The 21,431-nt window shown below is 35.0% G+C and overlaps 1 protein-coding gene across 2 annotated transcripts; it reads left to right on the top strand.

Moving 5' to 3' along the window:
• The first annotated feature begins 10,871 nt into the window (after positions 1-10,871).
• On the top strand, positions 10,872-17,668 carry LOC127084192 (casein kinase 1-like protein HD16). 2 transcript variants are annotated; one of them, XR_007788648.1, is made up of 19 exons: positions 10,872-11,479; positions 11,674-11,784; positions 12,087-12,160; positions 12,434-12,503; positions 12,586-12,641; positions 12,754-12,825; positions 13,881-13,975; positions 14,083-14,149; positions 14,235-14,364; positions 14,444-14,662; positions 14,756-14,898; positions 14,977-15,151; positions 15,304-15,394; positions 15,543-15,700; positions 15,796-15,984; positions 16,067-16,261; positions 16,661-16,870; positions 17,019-17,303; positions 17,418-17,668. XR_007788648.1 is itself a non-coding variant. In XM_051024596.1 (16 exons), the coding sequence occupies exons 1-16, from the start codon at positions 11,393-11,395 to the stop codon at positions 16,124-16,126; spliced, it is 1,797 nt and encodes a 598-aa protein (XP_050880553.1). In that variant the 5' UTR covers positions 10,872-11,392; the 3' UTR covers positions 16,127-16,456. The 2 variants fall into 2 exon arrangements, 1 of the variants encoding a protein (XP_050880553.1); XM_051024596.1 differs by lacking the exons at positions 16,661-16,870; positions 17,019-17,303; positions 17,418-17,668 and having other exon boundaries at positions 16,067-16,456.
• The last annotated feature ends 3,763 nt before the right edge of the window (positions 17,669-21,431 follow it).

The raw sequence follows: 21,431 nt of genomic DNA, 5'->3' as shown, positions 1-21,431 counted from the left end.
AAAATTCCCTTCGGCAACCATTTTTCACTTCAACCATTAATAAAACCTCCTCATCTCTGATAACAAAACAACCCAATCACCCATAACACTTCCAACTTCTAACTTTACAACCATAAAAAACTAAAAAAAAGAAGCTAACAGATGCATATCAGAAAGGGGGGAAGATAACAAAAGCACAGTGATTCAAAAAAACAAGAGAGCTCTCACCTTTTCACAATCGAGAGTCGAAGAATAACAGTTGAATATCTTCGTTCTTCACCATTCATCATCATGCCTCAATCCATGCGCCAAGACGAGATTACAAGCAACAACAACCATGCATAAGTGAAAGAAAAGACGGAAACACCGGGAGCTGGCGTTGAACCCGATAAGTTCTTTTCCCTGCAATCTTTTCTCTTCCGCATGCGCAAAGGCAAATCAGACTTAGTGTTTAGTCTTGTTTCATCATGGTGCTGAAATTCCGCATGGATTCCACCGTTCTTGATTCTTCTTTCTTCGAGGTCCTTGGTTGTCTGTGCAAGATCAAAGCGAATTCGAAGCGATTCCTCATGCCGCATTTGATAACTCCATGTTTCAGTAGAAGTCACATGCTACTGAGTAAGGAGAATCCGTGTTCATAGGATTGAAAGCTTGGTTCATGTGTTGCACTTATTGTTTTGTTTGTGTGGATACAACGTTGAGGATGCATGGAGCTTGGTTCATGAGGCCATGGCAACACCATGATCTGGTTTTGGCATATTGGATTGTTTGGGAGCTTGGGCCAAGGGCCCAAGCGTTCTTCTTGTTGTACCACCCTGAATTGGGTCACACCCCAATGGCCCATTGAGTTAGTTATTAATCCCAATTAGTCCATAATTAATCATGGTAATTTTATTTAATTTTTGTTAGTTAGTATTGCCACTGATTGTTCTTGTTAGGGTATAATTAGGATTAATTCTTAGTTTGTTAGAAGTATTAGGAATTAATATTTTAGTGATTAGTAGATTAACTCATGGTTAATTATGGTTTAATTAGATTTAGAAATTAGTAATCATCATCTAGATTTTGATTTTGATTTTTTTCAAGATTTAATTCATAATAGATTAATCTTACCATAATTGGATTGTAATTAGCCATTAGGTTTTTGTTAATTCATGTTGTGGACTTGGATTTATATGCTTAAGTGTAGATTTTACCATTATTAGATTTTAGGTTAATTTTCCATTTCGATCCGTATATCATATTATGATTGTCATGTCTATGTTCATGTAGATTAGATTCCAATCTTGATTTGGATTGTTAGCTTCCAAATTCTTTAGTTTGATCCTAATCCATTTTGTTGATTTTATTCATGATTGAATAATATGGTTAATTGTAGATTTTTTTACCATGATTAGATTTTAGGTTAATTTTCCATTTCGATTCGTATATCACATTATGATTGTCATGATCATGTTCATTATATGAAGTTGTGATTTGCATTATTAATTTCCCACTAGATTAGTTTGTTCCCTAATTAATGTTTAGGCAAATTTTAATCCTTAGGTTTAATGTTCACTTTAATTATCCATTTAATCGATTCATTTGGTTTGTGATCATATTGAATAAATTAAAAATCTCATTTCAATTTAGGTGATGAATGTCTTGTATGCCTACTTTCATTTGCCATGATCACATGATAGATCTTTGATTACTTGTCATTGGTTAATCCATTTCCATTTGAATTGATTTAGATCTTTGAATATATTTACACTTGTTGTATCATTCTCATTTGACTTGGTCTCATACTAACCCCATTTTCTTTTGTTTCCACATGTGACTTTGAGATTCAATCACACTCCTAACTAGCCATGCCTCTAACCCATTCACTTAACTTGTATTGTGTAGAATACCATTCCACTTGTATGTTTTAGGCATGGTACATGGTTTATATTTGTCTAATTCTTTCCATTTTCCCTTTATGTTGTAATAGTTTCATCCCCCGTTGTGGGTCATATGTTCCTCCACCTCATGAATATGTAATAGTCTAGATTTATTTCTTTTATTAGTTCATTATGCATGCTAACTAAAAAGATAAAAACAAAATGATAAAATAAAGCATTTCAAAAGAAACAAAAGGTACTTGATCAAACGTCAAGTGTTTTCCAAATAAAACTCACACCATTGCAACGTGAGTACTTGATCCAACGTCAAGTATCTCTAATCCATTCCATGATCCATGGTCCACATCTCTTAACCATTCTCTTCTCAATCTTATTTTACCTCTTTCCTCTTTATTCACACATTTTTTCATAGGAAACTCAAACACTTGATTCAATGTCAAGTGCCCTTTTCAAAACATTTTCATAACAATCTGAAATGCAAAAATGGGGTGTACATGCTTGTACACAACATTCAAGTACTTGGGTTGTCGGTTGTAGCTAGCTTGAGGACCCGATACTTGACTTCCCCCTTAAAACATCTAATGATTTAAACAAGTTAGATCTAGGTGCTATGAGGGAGAAAAAGGATAGTTAGGACACCATTGTCCTCTTAACTCCCAAGTATTCTGATTATTGGTTGTACTTAGTAAATGATCATATACTTATCTCTCTCTAAGTTCCAATGATTAGACTTATCAAACTTTTTCACAATTCAAATCTCTTTTGGATGAAAAATAGTGGTTAGGATAACATTGTCCTCTCAACTCCCGAGTTTTTTGACTATTGGCTGTATCTAGCCAAGAGTCTGATGCTTGTCTCCGTGCTAAAATCAACCCAATAAATTAAATCATCTTTTGCCTTAGTGCACTCTTCAAACTTTTCAAAAGGGATGTGTTACTTCCGTTCTACCGTGAACGACACTTAAGCCTCCATGTGTGAGCAAGTAATGTTTAACTGCTAGAGTGTGATCCAAGCGCATCCACTTTACTGCAAACAAGCAAATACTTCCCGATCCCATGATAGAGTATACAAGCAAGTGAACAATAGCACGTGAATGTTAAAATTGTTCAATAAAAACAAATAAACACATACTCCATTTGTAAGAGGAACTACGGAGCTCTGACTTCCTCATTGCACGTATGAGGATACATGAGCATAAGGGCCAAAATCCTTGGCGAGTGCACTAACTTAAAACTTATTCTCTCCCCATCTTATTCTTATTCATTTCATTCGCCGATAACAAGCAACATACAGATAAACAACATCCATACGCATTGATACAAGCAAGTGGTTCCCATCGATTATGATGGATGTGAGGGGTGCTAATACCTTCCCTTTGCATAACCGACTTTTGAATCCTCTCTTGGTTGTGAGACCATTCTCATTTAGGGTTTTGTAGATATTTTCCCTTTCCTTTGGAATATAAAAAATTCGGCGGTGACTTTGTATTTTTCGCGGCACAACAACCAAAACATTTGACTTTGGCTACTTCTGAGACGACTATTGAATTTGTAAGTGTTTCTAGGATTAAGAAGAATTTGGTTTATGAGGAAATCATTCTGAAGATTTTGGAAGACCTGAAGGCTAAGAATTCCGTGGTCAGAAATAAGTTAGACAAACAAGATGAAATGTTCAAGTTTCAAGCTGAGAAGACAACAAAGATTGAAGGGATGCTTGGAGCCATCTTATCAAGACTGTCACCCACTTCTTGAACCCTAGTGTTTTAAACCTTTTGTGTTTTCTTAAGTTTCAATCTTTTTCATTTATGTACCTGTTGATTATTCTCAATGAAATGAAAATTCTATTTGGTTTACTTTGTCTTTATTTCTTTTTGATTGATGACAAATGGGGAGAATAATGATTGATTTTGATATACCTAATTCTAAATTTGAAACGCAAACATAGCTTTAACATTTTCTATGACATTGGTAACTTTTTTAGGAACTTTGAATAAGTTCATCATGTTAACCAAGTATTTCAGGTTTTCAGGCATTAGCCAAGCTGATTTGAGTTCAAGTTAACCAAACATATGTTCTGAATAGTTAACCAGACATATACATGTTCTTAACTTGGTTAAAGTGAACCAGGTATGTATTGAACCAGACGTGTACAAGTTTTAAACCAGGCATGTACAATTTCTAATAACAACCAGGCATATAACCAAACATATGAAAGATCTGAAAAATCATGCTCTATTACAAGGCTGATGACCAGACTTTATGATACTCGAGCAAATCCATTTTTGAAATGAAATACTTATGTACTCAGACTTCTGCCTTATGGGAAGTTATTTATTTCATGCTGGTTAAGTTATTTTATATGTGTTAAGATTATTTTAAGTCTTAAATTTAGGGGGAGCTTACAAACCTAACTCTATATTCTAAGCTGAAAATAATTTTAATAGTACAAAATTCAGGGGGGAGCTTACAAGCCTCACTATGATGTTTTTATATGATTAAACCAAGTAAAAAGTTGTTCATCAAAATACATGGTTTTGTCATCATCAAAAAGGGGGATATTGTAAGAATAAGATTTGGTTATGCATCTGACATTTAATTTTGATGATAACAATTTATTGTTTATTAGAGAACAGTTTTGTACCCTAATGGTTTTGTCTAGTGTGTAGCTTTTGCTAACAGGTTCTGTCTCTGAAGAATTGACGCATGAGGTCATCAGATTATGGACTTAACACACTCTAACTTTGAGGAGATTCAACGTGCTTTACAAAATGATGTCAAGTTCTAGAAAACTCTTAGACAACAGTTTTGATGAACGTTTGTGCTAAAGCTTTGGATTGTAACTCTGATAGAAAAGCCTATGAAGGTGTGTCAAGCCTTCAAGATTCTGTGCTCTCAAGTTCTGAAGGCTTTGAAGAATAAGATCTGAAGACTTTGTAGACTAGGTTCCGAGGAACTGTGTCAAGACTCTAAAGACCAAGGTTCTGAAGATTCTCTCAACTAGTCTCTTAATCCTTCTAAGCATGTTTCAACATCATTTAATCAGAAGCCTTTGAAGATTATAAGATAAGATCAAAAGGTTTTGCGTTAGGAAAATAATACACAATACAAGATCAACCTTTCCTCAACTAAGCTATTTTTGTGGGCTAAGTATTGTACTATTATATCATTTTGTTTCCGATTATGCAAACGTTATACAAAGAGACAACTGCATTTTTGTTATTCCAATTCTATCCTCCAACAGGTCTTTTCATTGCCTATATAAAGGAGACTTGGAAGATTGGACAAATTTTTAATTTCTAATTCACGATGCTATGTCACGTATACACACAACGCTTTTTGCTTAACTAGAGATTATTGTGTATAGATAAAATAAACATACATAAAGATTTTGTTCGTTATCGTGTGAGAAAATCATTGTACTTAACTTGTGTTATTCTACTTTCTTAGAAGCAATCTTATAAATCTCATTTTTTGAGTGTATTCCTTGAGTGACTAGGGTTTTAATCAGATAATCAAGAAGACAAAGGCGGGTAGTCTTTGTGTGTTTGTAATCAGTTTCAGTTATAATGGATTAAGTCCTTGTTGAGAAGGAAAAATTACCTTGGCAAGTGGACTGAAGGTAACTTAGTTAATAATGGACCAGTATAAAAATAATTGTGCTATTTTTATTGTTTGTGTTCAATGTTAGATTGTGTTGGTTTTAAAAAGCCTTCATTTTTAGAAACTCAATTCAAACCCCTCTTTATTGTGTTTCTTACCACCTTCAGATCACACGTGTTATGGAGCATTTAAAATCCTCTCTTCTCTCTCCTCTTGTAAAGTCTCTCCACTTTCTCCTCCTTGGGCCATCTCACAAACAACCCGAACTTAGTTTTTAAAGCTAAACGGATCCATACAGTGCTTCTTTATGCACTTTACTATGAACAACAAGAACACACACTCAATTTTCCTAAAAATAGTCCAAACCCAAAATACTCAAACCTAACCTTAACCTAAATCATCACCCTAAACACAAACCTATGATAAAAAACAACAAACAATGCTTCAACCTCTCAAATAAGTGAAATCCCAAAACAAACCCTAAATGTGCATCAAAATGATGGAATCATAAAAATTGGATATGAGATGAATAATGTGCATCAAAGGAACATGCGAAAGTTACAAGAAATAAAAGAATAAAGGCCTCGCCGAAGTTTTAAGGCTCCAACGAGGTATTCCAACCAACCTCAAAGGTGATTTTTACAATTCTTTTCTCTGTTTATAGTTTCGATTCACCTCACTTTCTCATACTTCATCTCCTCCCTTTGTGTGTTATGTATGTATTCGATGAGCTGTTCTAAGCTCCACTCGTGTTAAGCTTCAATGTGAAGTCTTAAACATGTTAAATGGAGCTTTTAGTGAGAGGGTTAGAAATTCTTTAGTAGGGTTTTTTTGCCAATTTTTCGTGTCCTGAGTGAGCTTGAGGGGATTGGTTTTATAGTGGGAGTAAGGCAAGACTGGGAGGGAAAATAGTGAGTTTGTTAGAAAAAATGGAGGGAGAAAGTTGTGCCAATCCATATGCAAATATTGTGATCCTTGTGAGTATTTGATTTGAGGGTTAAGATGCAATTAGATTGAAGAAATTGTTGAGGATTTGTGTTAGTTGGGATGGATTTTGCATGTATGTATGAGCTCAGACTGATGATGGATGAATATGAAGCAATAAATCATGCATTCTGAGTTTTTTTAGATGTTAATTCACTTTAGATGGGTGTATGCTATGATATGGTTACAGGATGATGAATGTCTCACTATTTGCTTGTGTTTGGCATTGCTAATTTGATTTGTTTATTGTATGGTATGTGTGTGTTATGGTGAATTTGGATATTATAAATTCTATTATCGTATGATAATGAGTGTTTTTTACGAGTTGCCATTTTATTGCATGAGCATCGTGTATTAAATGGTGATGATAATGAAGGCATGATGATGAGCACATGAGATATGGATGTGTGGTTCCAACAAGCTTGGAGCTTTTTTAATTTTTTTTTAAAAATTCTTTTGTAATATTATCATTATTCTAATGTAAAGTAAAATATGGATGTAAATGGCAAACAACCTTTTATTCTATTATACTTTTTATGGATTTTTTTATGTAAAGTGTACAATAAAAGACAATTTCAAATCTTAATCTATTTTTTTATTATTTATAATGTAAAATGGAGATGCATGTATAATAAAAAGATTAAATGGTATGATATGCAAAATATCCTAAACATAACTAATTCTTTTTTTCAACCACAAGATGCTTTTCTTTCCATTTTTTGATTTTATTAAACAAATGACAAAATGCACTCTAAATCAAGAGATTAAACTAAAGCAAGACTAAAGACCACAATGCCATGAATACCTAAATGAATCAAAGTCAAAGGTCAAATTTTGAATTTGACTTTTGCAGCCTAAGGGAAAAAATGCAAGACACTGATGAACACCATGAGACTAGTGTAAAAAGGAATGCAAATAGTTCATTAAACCTATGACACTTGACTTTATTGGGTGCATGCAGATAAACTATTTGATTGATGAAAAAGGGTATGACCAAATGCAATGTCATGTTAATGAAAATGAAAAGAGAAAATGTAATGCAATTTATGTAGGACAAAATTTGCGTGTGACAAGTATGACATGCTCACTGGTGGCTCCCTTTTTGTCATATTCGCCTAACTTGGGTTGTTTTTCCATTGATTTTGATATCTGGCTTTCTAAAATCCTGATGCATATATGGGGGATGCTTCAGTGAACTTGATTGACTGATTTTCTACTTGATCGTGGGTAAGAGCATAACTATCTCGCTCTCCATTGGGGATTTGAGGAAGACTTTGTTGTTTCCTGTTCATATGTTGATCTTTTGATTTATGAGCTTCACCTTTTTTTCGCAGTCGGCTCTGGGACAAAAATGCGAGTTCTTCTCGAAACAACTTACGAAACAATGTTTACTCACGGAAGAGCAGTGTGAATGCTCTATTTGTGGCGTTAGAGCCTTTCTTTGAATGCATGTGAATTTTGATTTCGAACAAGGTTGTACATACTACTCAACATCTCATTTGCACTTTGCAATCCAAGGGTTTCTTGCAACAGATGAAGACTAGTTAAGGCTTCATGCTACAATAATGGACATCTGAGGAGCCTGAACCAGATATAGATGCAACGAAATCTCCGCTCTAGGATTCACAATGCCTTGTGGAGGAGGTGAAGCTGGTTGATGAATCACTCCCAGATCAACAACGACAACTTTACACGCAACAACAAATTGAGTGGCTTTAGAACCAACTATCACTTAGAATCGCATAAACTAGAGATCTGGATTTCAAGGAATTGAAAAAGGAGCGATGATTGATTGGATCGAATACGATAAATATTCATGTTCAATATTGAACGCTTTTGATTGGGTGACATGAGGAGATTACAAATTGGCGGATCAGAGAGTGATCATGAAATCACAAAAATCGTAGGAATCAGAAGTTGATTCGCACAAACAGTGTTGTTGTTCCATTCAGGAACCAGAAACAAAATGATGATCAAAAGTGATGGTGGTTTTGAGCTTCCGACGTGGTAGAAAGGGGATACATGCAAGTTTAGCACGCCAACACTGAAGTCGTTATGTGAACAATCATGAAATCACAAAAATCATAGGAATCAGAAGTCGATTCTCACAAACAATGTCGTTGTTCCGTTCAGGAACCAGAAACTGAATGATGATCGAAAGTGATGGTGGTTTTGAGCTTCCGGCATGGTAGAAAGGGGATACATGAAAGGTTAGCACGCCAACACTCAAGTCATTATGCGAGGAAGAATAGTGAATTCAAACTGTGTTTGAAACTTGTTACATTAATTTAGTGCCTTCTCTATATATAATAGAGAAAGAATAACTAACTCATTATTAGTTAGAAGTGAATTTCGCAGAGCTGTTGGATACACTTGCAGTTGAGATATTTGTGATCATTTAGATGAGAATCATAAAGTGCTAATAAGATCTGAGAAGGAATACAATATGTGCGTAGTGGTTAGCCGAGGTTGTTGTGATTAGCCCAAAACACTAATATATGGAGAAACCATGAGTGCAAATCATGTTGGTTAGAAGATGTTATTTTTGTGTCAGAAGTGCATCTGAATATTAATATCTGAAGACACCCTGCATACAAAGCATATTGGCTAGACTATGTTAATTTTGAGTCAAGAGTGTTTGCAGAAATGAATATTGGAGAAACCTCGTAAAAATCATGTTGGTTTGAAGATGTTATTTTTGAGTCAAGGGTTTGTCCAAATATTAATATTCAGAAACACCATGCGTAATAAGCATGTTGGCTGAACTATGTTAATTTTGAGTCAGGGATGTATCTGAATATTAATATCCAAACACACTCTACTTACAAAACATGTTGGTTAGACCATGTATTTTTGAGTCAGGGGCGTGTCAGAATATTTATCTCCATAGACACCCTACATACAAAGTAAGTTGGTTAAACAAGGTTAATTTTAAATAATGGGTGAGTTTGAATATTAATATCCAAACACACCCAACCTAATTCTATTAATGCAATATTTCAAATGTCGTTCTTCTATCAGAATTAGAATGATACCTCACAATTAGTATCTCAAAACCTAATTTGGCAACTTTTGTATGAACTCACAAAAATATATGATCTCGTAATGTAAACTCTAGTTTAATGGTAATTTTCCCCAACATCAATATATATAACACTATGCTGAAGATCTCTCTGACACATCATTATTTGATGCATTATCTTAATTGAAAACATCAGGGTGCAACATACTTACACACATTGAAAATAAAGAAAATTCAAGCAACAATTTCAAATGTCCAAAAGTTACACTCTAGAGGAATAATATAAGGTTCTAGATGATACTTTCCAGAAAACTTCCAGACCGAATAAAAAAACCAGATTGTTATTCAATGATAAAAGATACCTATGTACATTATTTGTAATTTAGGACGATTGTGATGTTTATGATGTCGAAGTACAATTAAATTGTGTAATCAGACACGATTATTGAATAAGTAGGGAAATTTTTTCTAGAAGATTTAAAGAAATGTGTTATAAGGTCTTTTATGCAATAAATATTCGCTTTAGATAGTAACATTTGGACTATGTAATTACATTGTCCAGATTCTATCACCCATCATATATATTTCTTTCTAAAAAATGTCATTCCAAATAAACAACCCAATGTTGATTGATTAAGTTGCGTCCGAATTGTACTATTCAAAGAAGACGAAAGAAGTAATTTTGGAAATTCATCGGGTTTTAGAGAATCATATATGATGTAATGAACAATCCTTTTATTATTACGTTTGATCATCGAACACTATTTTTTTTAGTTTCTCGTGGTTGTAACGTGAGACATGTATTTCTTAATCATCTCTCATACCATGTATTTTATTTCTCTTATGGATAGTTCAAGATATCTTTGTTCGCAACTAATTTCAAGTTAAAAAATCTCAAGTTCCATCATAGGTTTCATTATAAGTTCGACATGCATCTTTATTGTTACCTAAAAGACCTAATTTACTCATTCACAATTTATTTGCAACAAGATATAATTTTCAATCCAAAATAATAATCATACTAGTTCATGATATTTTTATACGAGTACAAATAAAACATTTTATCTATTAATAAATAAATTATACACGTAAAACACACTGATGAATAATTCTACTAGCAAGAGCCACTTATCATCACAAGATTAACTTAAACTAGTTTAGTCTTGTTATGTTAATCAACTTAAAAAATAGTGTAGCTTATCGAAACATTCACACTCTTTCAAACATGAGATTCGCAGACAAGCAAAATATGAGTTAAAGTGAAATACCATATTCATTGTAAATCTATAAATCTTAATTAATTGACAAAAATGAAAATTGTTAGTTTCTGTGTGAAATTTTAGTAATTAGTGTAGCTTTTATCCTACAAACCAAAATAAATAAATTGTATCTTTACTAAAAAAAAATATGTAAAATAGGATATGTTTGGTGTTTCTCAATGCTGTTTTTGAAAAGCGGAGCAGTTGTTCTCTCTAATATCTCTCTATCTCTGTACTAGAAAATCCACAACTACAACAAATCAACAAATCGCTTCATTTTCCTTTCCCTCCACAGATCTCCAAAAAATTCCCTCATCACAAACCCTAATTTCTCATCGTCAACACACACATTCTCTACTCTCTTCTTCTCGTCTTCACTGATCAATGACTTTCGAGTCTTCGCGAATCTCCTTTTCCTCCATGGACCAACGCTACCCCTGCGATGCATGACTTGAGTTTCCGAAGAAACCGTTGTTTCTCAGATACCGCTAATCCGAATCCGATTACCCAGCCGATCCTACCGGCGGTCGCCGGAGCTAGAGCCATCGCCTCAGACTAGGAGGAATTGGAGGACGAAGAGAGACGTGATTACCGACGACGGTGAAGGAAGGGACGAGAAGTTGAAAGAAAGAGAATAACAAGAAGGTAGTTATTGTTGAGGAAGACATGGATGGGTACGATAGTGGTGGCGGAAGTGCTGATAAAGCTCCGGAAGCGGAGGAAGAAGGAACCACTCCACCACTTCCTGAGAAGGTAGTTTTCTTTCTTTATTCTTTGAGTTTTAAAGAAATGCTTAAAGTTTTGTGTTACTAACTTACTGTTTATAGGTTAAGATGTGTTGGAGAATATATATAGATAGATTATACCCAGACCAAGAGCTTTCTGTTAGAAAATTGTTTGTGTAATGTATTAGGAAATTAATCTATTTTGTACTTTCTTAATGACAGGTTCAAGTTGGCGGTTCGCCTTTATACAGACTCGATAGAAAACTTGGGAAGGGAGGATTTGGACAAGTTTATGTTGGTAGACGTCTAGGAGCTGGTTCCGGTGCCATTGAGGTATGGTGTTTCCTTCTGCCAATGTGCTGCTCTGTGACGGCTACATTTTGAAATCGATATTATCCACACTAGCAGAAAGGCTCTGCCTTTTCGCTGACTGCGTTTTTTGTTTTGTAAGGATGATTACGAAATGTTTTAGTTTGAAAAAAAAACCTTTATAGGGCGGTTACAACTGTTATTTTCTGCGGAAGCCACAAGAATAAATTGGAGTTTAAATAACAGCCTCGTGGATAAAAATTGTGTGCACTATATGAATCTATGACCTTTATAAATAGTTATAGATATTGCTCTCGTAACTGCAGGTAGCATTAAAATTTGAGCATAGAAGCAGCAAAGGGTGCAATTATGGACCTCCCCATGAGTGGCAGGTTTACAAGTGAGTTTGCTCTCCTTTCTTTCAACAGAGGGGATCTGCTTTGTCGAGGTTTTATCTATGCAAAAATGCTAACCAGTGTTATCAAATTGCCCCGCCATGGCGGATATACATGGTGGTTTTTGGACTCTCCGCAATGGTAAATATCGGCCGCTATTGCGGGGCTTTCCACCATAATCCGCAATAATGTCGCCGTAAAGCGGCCGGTATGGTGGGATTTTGGCTCTCCGCCATCGACAACGTTGATGCTAACTTTGCCATGTTTCATTTTTATAGTACATTAGGCGGTAGTCATGGTGTTCCACGGGTACATTACAAGGGACGGCAAGGTGACTACTATATTATGGTATGTGCTTGTAAGTTTTTTATTAGAAGAATGGGGGCTTGAGGTTGTCACTAAGTTTTTGTAACATAATGTTAACACACAGGTCATGGATATCCTTGGCCCTAGTCTATGGGATGTTTGGAATAACAACTCACACACGTAAGGATCTATCTATTTCTCTGAAATTTTATTGATATGTACTTCATTATATATTTTTTTATGTTTTGGGTCAATATAGCATGCCTAACCTTTAGTTTATTTTTGGATCCAGGATGTCTATTGAAATGGTGGCGTGTATTGCAATCGAGGCTATCTCCATATTAGAGAAAATGCATTGTAAAGGGTGAGGCTCATTTTCCTGATTATGTTTATAATTTATACATGGGTTTTCTTTACTTATAGATTGTATATGGGGCAGCATACTTCCTGAATCCCACTTAATGTTATCATTTGGGTTTTCTGTCTTTTTACCACGCGGAAGAAACACTTTATATAATTTGTTATTGATTATGGGTGACACAATGAAACAACAATGTTTCTTTTTTCTTGAAGTTGAGTAGCATTTATTCATGTAAAAAAAATTGGTTGGGAAATTAGTACATCTAAAATTCTTCTTCTTCTTCTGATCTGGCTCTGGATCTCATGTTAGATTTGTTCACACTGTTATACTAATTACGTATTGTGCAAAAGATGTTTCTTTTTATCCTTAAGTATGAGGTCCATTCTTAGGGTACCAAGATAAGTGCGCCCTCAAGTTCAATAATTTTCCGTGTTAGTCAAGTCTCCCTGCAATTTTCTCATTAGTTCAGACAGAAAGAGCAGGAGTTAATCCAGGTTCCACTAATCATGGCCTATGGGGTGAACCGTGGACCTGTTTGCCCACCTGTGATGTGCTCATGATAACTTGTGCCCACTATTTTTTAAAATTGATCCATTAATATATCTTCAGTAAATTGATCCACTCCTTTATTACAGGGACTTGGGTATTATGGAATTCCAAAGTCCCATTTCAAGAAGCATGGTATGTTGGCTGGAGTATTTTAACTAGATTAGCTCTTCCCCCTTGATAGCTAGCTTTTAAGGGAGGGTTTCCCAAGTGTTTAGATACTTGTCAGATTACTGCCTGAATAATATGTGCCATTCAGAAGAAAGGAGAAAGTGGTTATATAATGTATAATCTATGCCATCAAATTTTTCATTTGTTCTTCTCCTGCCTGTAATGATCGTTTAGTTAATATCTATATTGTAGTGATTGCTTTTATCGGGCAATACCATTGTTGGTAAAAACAGTTCATAATTCATATACAAAGTTTGAATGATTTTAGTACATATGCTCTAATTCACGTAAATTACATCTTGTTGCAAAATAATTTCATCACCCCGCTGTCATTATTGCAGATACGTGCATGGTGATGTAAAACCTGAAAACTTTTTGCTTGGACCCCCGGGAACCCTTGATGAGAAAAAGTTGTTTCTGGTTGATCTTGGATTAGGTAAAATTGCCATGTTACCCTAGAAGACTTGACACTTTCATTGTCAATGAAGATATACTTATCCCTTGCTTTTCGATTACTGACCTGACTCTCATTTTTCTACCCAGCAACTCGTTGGCGTGATAGTTCAACTGGCCTTCATGTTGATTATGATCAACGCCCAGATGTGTTCAGGTGAGTTCTTTATTTAACTTCTATAAACCTTACTTAATTTAATGTCTGGCTTTTGAATGATTCTGTATATCATATTCTTGCACAGGGGCACAGTTCGTTACGCTAGTGTGCATGCACATCTTGGTAGAACAGGTAGCAGGAGAGATGATTTGGAATCTCTTGCTTTCACGCTTGTCTTCCTTCTTCGTGGTCGGTTGCCTTGGCAAGGATACCAGGTTATCTTGTTTCAAATTTCATTATTGTTGTGTTATTACTAAAAGAAAGGCATGATTCTTATGAAGTAATTTATTACAGGGAGAAAATAAAGGATTTCTTGTCTGCAAGAAAAAAATGGCAACTTCTCCCGAAGCTTTGTGTTGCTTTTGTCCCGCACCTTTCCGGCAGTTTGTTGAACATGTAGTGAATTTGAAGTTTGATGAAGAACCAAATTATGCAAAGTATATATCCCTTTTTGATGGAATTGTGGGTCCAAATCCTGACATTAGGCCAATAAATACCGAGGGTGCGCAGAAGGTACTTGCTCTATTATTACTTTACATGTGTTATATAATTTATGGGTTCAGAGGTCCAACTCTTAAAGCCCTTTTATGGGTTTGTGTTGTGAAGCTTGTATGCCAAGTTGGACAAAAGAGAGGACGATTCACAATGGAAGAGGATGACAATGAACAGCCAAAGAAGAGGGTCCGAATGGGAACGCCGGCAACACAGTGGATTAGTGTTTACAATGCTCGGAGACCAATGAAACAAAGGTTTTGAGCTGACATGACATGATATTTTTCTGTTGATGTCTAGTTGTACCAGTATTAAATTTTCATATTTTGGTGTAGGTATCATTACAATGTGGCTGATGAGCGGCTCTCCCAACATATTGAAAAAGGGAATGAAGATGGTTTATTTATCAGTAGCGTGGCTTCTTGTGCTAGTCTTTGGGCACTCATTATGGATGCTGGCACTGGTTTCACAGCACAAGTTTATGAACTGTCTTCCAGTTTTCTTCACAAGGTTGGTTAATTTTTATGTTCCAGTTGTGCTATTATCTAATGTATCTAATTTAGTGATTTGGTGATATGTTTGTTTATGTCATAATAAATATTCTGTACTGTGTTTCATTTTGAAGTTTATACAATTTGACTAATCATAAATCTATTTTACAGGAATGGATTATGGAGCAGTGGGATAATAATTACTACATCAGTGCCATAGCTGGAGCTTGTAATGGGTCCTCATTGGTTGTAATGTCAAAAGGTTAAAGTCCTATTCTTGGTCATTCACATATTTGGAAGGGCATTAGTCCTATTCTTGACTTTGATGATGTAATGCTTTGCATGATTGGACCAGTAGTCGTGTTTAAATCTTTGTCTCACTTTTATGGGTGAACTGCTCTTCCTAATAGGGACCCAATACATGCAACAATCCTATAAAGTTAGCGACTCATTTCCATTTAAGTGGATCAACAAAAAATGGAAAGAAGGATTTTTCGTCACTGCTATGGCCACTGCTGGCACTAGATGGGCAATTGTTATGTCTCGTGGAGTTGGATTCTCAGACCAGGTTTTTTTTTGTATGTTTTAAGATTGAAAATCTTGTGACAGTGAATAATTCTGTCTGATGTGTATATGTTATTTTCTCTCTAAACTCAATGCTAGGTTGTGGAACTTGATTTCCTGTACCCCAGTGAAGGTATTCATCGAAGGTGGGAAAACAATTACCGTATCACCGCAACTGCTGCGACGCCTGATCAGGCTGCTTTTATTTTAAGTGTCCCTAGAAGAAAACCAACTGATGAAACACAAGAAACACTTCGCACGTCTGATTTTCCAAGTACTCATGTTAAGGTAAAATAGTGCACTTGATTTTCATGTATTCATTGTCAATCACTGTTACTACAATGCATATATTTATATATTTTTTCTACAGGAAAAATGGGCAAAGAACCTCTATATTGCATCTATTAGTTATGGGAGAACAGTTTCATAAATGGCTGATATTTTTTGAGATTCCAGCTGACATCATTTTGACTTATTGCAAGATCCTGCTTGCCCACACATCTTTCAGTTGGGAACTGAAAACCCTCCATGCCAAATTTCCTGAATAACGCAGTTCACCGTTGATGTATGCAGTATGCTACACCTTTCTTTTTGGTCGCCATCACATATTATATGATACAAAACATATGCACTGTATTTCAATGTTGTCAAAATTGAGTTGTGAGCAAAATTAGATCTTATGTCAATTGGGACAACTTTTTTATTATGAACTTTGTACAGTTCTAAACAGTAATTATTATGTTGAAGAGCATTAGATACAGGTTATGTTTTTGTTTGATAATGGTATTTTGCAAATGCAACTATAATTTTCCAGCAGGACAACCTTGCACTTTGGCCCTTTTTATCCATATCTCTTCTGACTTGAAGCTACTTCTGGGCTTTTCAGTGTCTAAATAATTTCATTCTATTTGTGAAGATATTGATTCTGAAAGTTCATTTTTATTGTGACGTGTTTTACTTCCAGTATCCTAAGTCTGCATGATGGACTTCTCCTTGTGATTCATTCTACCTGTGGGTGCTTATTTAGTATGATTATTTTCTAATATCAAACACTGCAAGATGCATTGGCGATACATACTTGTGAGAAGTTGGGCACGTCTTTGAAGCTCATTTTGGGGATAATTTGTATACATACCGCTTCACTGTTGAGAGAGTTAGTAACACTTCAAAACAGGTATTAAATTCTGCATATATTTTTATTCAATGTGGGTATTCCATGATATTATTAGTTGTGTGGATTATATGATATTCAATTATGATATTATTAGACATGTTATTTGATGATATTATTATTATATTATTTCTTATTATATGTTATGCAGCCTGGGATTTGGGATGGATATGTGTGATATGGATGAAACATGTGATGTTTATATGGCATGATGGCATCTGAGCTGTGTTCCTAATGTATTGGCTGTTACTGGTGTACAATTCCTTCTGTCAAATCAGATATTCAGGTTGTGCGGGTGCTTCATTTAACATCAGCTGCTGCTGTGTAACAAGTTGATGTTTCTTGTTATTCAATGTCATGGTTATGGCAAATGAAGCAACCCAAATGTCAAACGTGGGAAGCTGGTTTTTTTGGCAAAATCTTTTACCAACAACTGGTTAGAAGAAATTCTACATAATGATTGCATTAAGTCTTTATACTTTCTTTATTATCTTCATAATGGCTTATTATTCCACCTCAATTAATGATGTCGTTATTCAACATTGTGTAGGTTACACCTATGTAACCCACATCATATATAATGCAAGTGACCAATTTCAAGGATCAAAGTGCATCTCTGGCTCTCATTCACCCTCCCCTTGTTATATCCACCCACCTCCATCCCTCTTTTTATTCTTCTGCCCCTATCCATCCCTTCCTCCTTTTTACATCAATTGCTTTTCTCTTGCAGTCAATTATGTAAGGTTGTTTGTTTTAAATATATCACTTTGTTCCTCAATTGAAGAGCAGGGTTTTGTTTTAGGGATGGTAGAAAACAAAGCAAGCCATAGTTCAACGTTTTATGTATGTTGGTTTGCTTTAGTTTAAAATGAAAATCTAAGCCAACCAGAAGCAATCAATTGAGTAATAAGTTGGTACTGATTGGGTCTGCAGTTTCCATAAAAAAAAAACTCTTTTACAAGCAATAACAATAAATTTAATTTGTCAAAAAGAAAAGAACAGAAGATACATTTTCAACGTCAAAAAAATACGTTCAAGCAAAAGCAGCAGTTTTTTTGTTGCAATAATAGAATGAATTATGAAATACATGGTTATTCACAAACGTTTATTAAAAGGAAATAGAGTGGCAACAAAAATGTCACCTCCCTTAATTTGTACTTTAAAAAGAAAGGGATTTACAAAATACTTGAACGCGATACCTAAATCAAAGAAATAAAAAAGGGCATCTCATAACAATATGGACACATGGTAAGAGCTACTTTTATATTGGATGTAACAGTTTTTAACTTGTAGAAAACTGAATGCATGCAATAAAACCGTATAAATGCAAATTACATTGGAATTTTAAAGCAAATTCGCACTTTGATGTGATTTGTTTCCAAACTAACACAAGAAAATTAAAATAGGATTTTGATGGGGATGACACGGATGAAAAAAAACAATGGAATTTGTGACCTTAGACATATAAACGAGAGTTCAATTATAAAGGAGAAGTAGATGTGACCTTAGACATATAAACGAGAGTTCAATTATAAAGGAGAAGTAGATGGTTCAATTATAAAGGAGAAGTAGGGATGACAAAACGAGTCCAATCTACATTTTTTTTTAGGAAAGAGTAAACTTTTAAACTCTTCACCATCAAATGTGTTTGCTTTACCATGTTCCATTTTTTGCGGGCACATGCATTTATCTATTTTTTTCACTTAGATTTAAAATGTGTAGTGTCTTCGGGTTTGCTTAATCCTTATTTTTCTGTGGAAATGATCAATGTTTTAGGTATGTAACCTCAACTATATCCAACCCACCCTGTCCCATTTCTTTGCGAGTTTTTAGGGGTGGGTCTGATCGATGCAATCATACTCGTTTGTCAACCCTAAGGAGAAGATGACGATAATGTAATTGCGAAGGAGAATGAATTGTGAGCGAAAAAGAAAGTGTTTTTTTTTCTTTTTCTTTTCTCAAATCACTAATAAACATATTACTCATATAAAGTGATTAGTAATAATTCTTAGAAATACAATGCTTCATCCAAACCGTTGACTATTAGTTTGAGTTTGAATCAAAACCAATAAGTTATTGATAATTTTTAGACTGTATCAATTCAGTTTATGAAGGTAAATATTTAATTAAATTTTGATGTATTAATTATATAATTAACTTTTTGTAATTGGGTTGGAAGATATTTGCACTTGAAAGAGCTTGAAAATGTATGATTTCAGTAATAGATCATGAAGTATATATCCATGATCGTTGGATTAGAGCATTAAGGATTACTTGCGTCACATGGCTGACATTAGCCATCCACGTAAAGGCTTTAGCACCTCATCACTTAAGAGGAACCTATCCTAGACGGCCTGATATCTAAATTGTATTTCCATGGATCATGTAACACTTATTCTCTCATACAATTTTTGCAAACACAAGGTTCTAAGTCCCTAAAAACCTAAAAACCTCACTATAAAAGAAGAACTTCACATTAGTCTTAAGTACAAGTTATTCTAATCTTAAAACCTCTCATTTAAAATCCTCACTCACTTTAGCGTTTGTTAGAAGTAATTCATATTCAGTAGTAATATTAGTTTTGTTAAGCATAACCTAATTAGTGTAGGTTATCATTTTCGCTTACATGACATTATTGTTTGTGTATATAAACAAGTATAACTGTCAATAGGTGTAATACGTAACCATTTACTATAACTATTTTGAAGAGTAGTGAAAGTTCGTTATTTCAATTCTCTCTCTCTCTCTCTCTCTCTTCTCCCATCTTCATCTTCTTCATCTTTTGCACCAAGAATTGGTATCAGAGTCCCGATTCAGATTCACAGGGGAACACGGGTGAACTGTGAGACGTTGTGTGATTGATTTCGTTTCTTGAATTTATGTTGAATTTTTGATCGGAATCATGATAAAATCACATTTCTTGATTCTGCGGGATTGAGAAACACTAGTGTTTGGTGAGATTTGAGTGAATTGCACAAGGTTGAAGATGAACGAAAATAGTAATCTGAGTACTAAGCTTCAAGTGTTTGATGGCAAGAACTGAAATCAGTGGATGATTCAAATGCGTGTGTTGTTTGGCGCTCAAGATGTTTTTGATCTTCTCAACAACAATTATGTTCCGGTTGCACTTCCGACTAATGTAACAGATGCGTAGAGGAATGCTCAGCATGGTCTGAGGAAGAAGGATCAGAAGTCGTTATTCTACATCCATCAATGTGTGGATACGAACGTGTTTAAGAAAATCGACGAAGGCTACGTGAGACATACTGGTATGGTGCTACAACAATGATGCATCAGTGAAGAAGGTGAAGCTTCAGTATCTACGTAACTAGTATGGGAATCTCAACATGACTACATCTCTAAAGCGATTATGATCATAAATGAGATGAAGTCGTGTGGAGACACCCTCTCTGAGGAAGGGATCATTGGGAAGGTACTTAGATCTCTTACTCCTTAGTTTAATTACATTGTTGTAGAAATTGAACATTCTAAGGATCTTAGCACCATGAGAATTGAAGAGTTGCAAAGCAGTCTAGAGGTGCAAGAGTTGTTGACTGAGAGAAACTCTGAAATGGAGATAGAGCTGCAGACTCTGAAAGAAACTTCTGGTAAGAAAGATCATAAGCAGTCTTAGTCAGAAGCTAGGAAGAAATCGTATGGTGTTTAGAATTCAGAAACCTCAACCTATGAAAGGCAAAAGAGTGCTTAGAGGGGGGGGGGTGAGAAGTATGACAGTAGGAAGGTTCAGTGCTACTACTGTAAGAAGTTTAGCCACTTCGTAGCTGATTGTTAGTCAAACAAGGAAAGGAAGTCAGAAGAAGCAAACATAGGCAAAGGAGATTCTGATGATGAACCTGTACTATTGATGGATTCTGAGTCTGTTAGTGCGCCTTTGGAAGACTAGTGGTACATGGACATTGGTTGTTCAAATCACCTTACTGGAAATAAGAAATGACTGGTTGAGTTTGACTCTGGTAAGAGGACCAAGATCAGATGTGTTGATGATAAGTATCTGAATGCTGAAGGAATGAGAAATGTTATAGTAGTCCTGGAAAATGGTAGAACTGCATTGATTCACAACGTGTGATATGTTCCTGACATGAAAAGCAATCTGATGAGTGCATGTCAATTGATTGAGAAAGGTTTTTCAATTATCATGAAGCACAATCTTTTGAAGCTGTATGACTACAATCAAAATCTGATTATGAAGTTAGAACAAGGAAGGAATATAACATTCAAAGTGAATGTTAAAACCAAAGACTCTAAATGCCTTAGTGCAAGTGTTATGAAAGAAAGTGAACCGCGACACAAAAGATTTGGTCATCTGAACTTCATAAGCATAGGGCATCTGAATTCAAAGAAGTTGGTACATGGATTTCCTGCAATTAAGAAGCCAGAGAAGTCATGCAATGTGTGCATGAGAGGGAAGCAACCAAGACTGTCATTTGTATCTGAAATGCCTCCAAGAGCAAATCATGCTCTTGGTGTGGTGCATTATAATGTGCATGGACCATTTCCAGTATCTTCACTTGGATGGAATAAATACTTTGTGTCATTTGTTGAT

Source organism: Lathyrus oleraceus, chromosome 5, assembly GCF_024323335.1.
Source record: "Lathyrus oleraceus cultivar Zhongwan6 chromosome 5, CAAS_Psat_ZW6_1.0, whole genome shotgun sequence".
Lineage (NCBI taxonomy): Eukaryota > Viridiplantae > Streptophyta > Magnoliopsida > Fabales > Fabaceae > Lathyrus > Lathyrus oleraceus.
This window is presented reverse-complemented; position numbering and strand designations above follow the sequence as displayed.

Excerpts from the sequence above, each read along its gene's own strand:
- LOC127084192 (XM_051024596.1), top strand. The coding sequence starts at position 11,393 with ATGGATGGGTACGATAGTGGTGGCGGAAGTGCTGATAAAGCTCCGGAA. Across the intron at positions 12,161-12,433 it reads CATGAGTGGCAGGTTTACAA|TACATTAGGCGGTAGTCATG; the intron begins GTGAGTTTGCTC and ends TCATTTTTATAG. Across the intron at positions 12,826-13,880 it reads GAGAAAATGCATTGTAAAGG|ATACGTGCATGGTGATGTAA; the intron begins GTGAGGCTCATT and ends TCATTATTGCAG.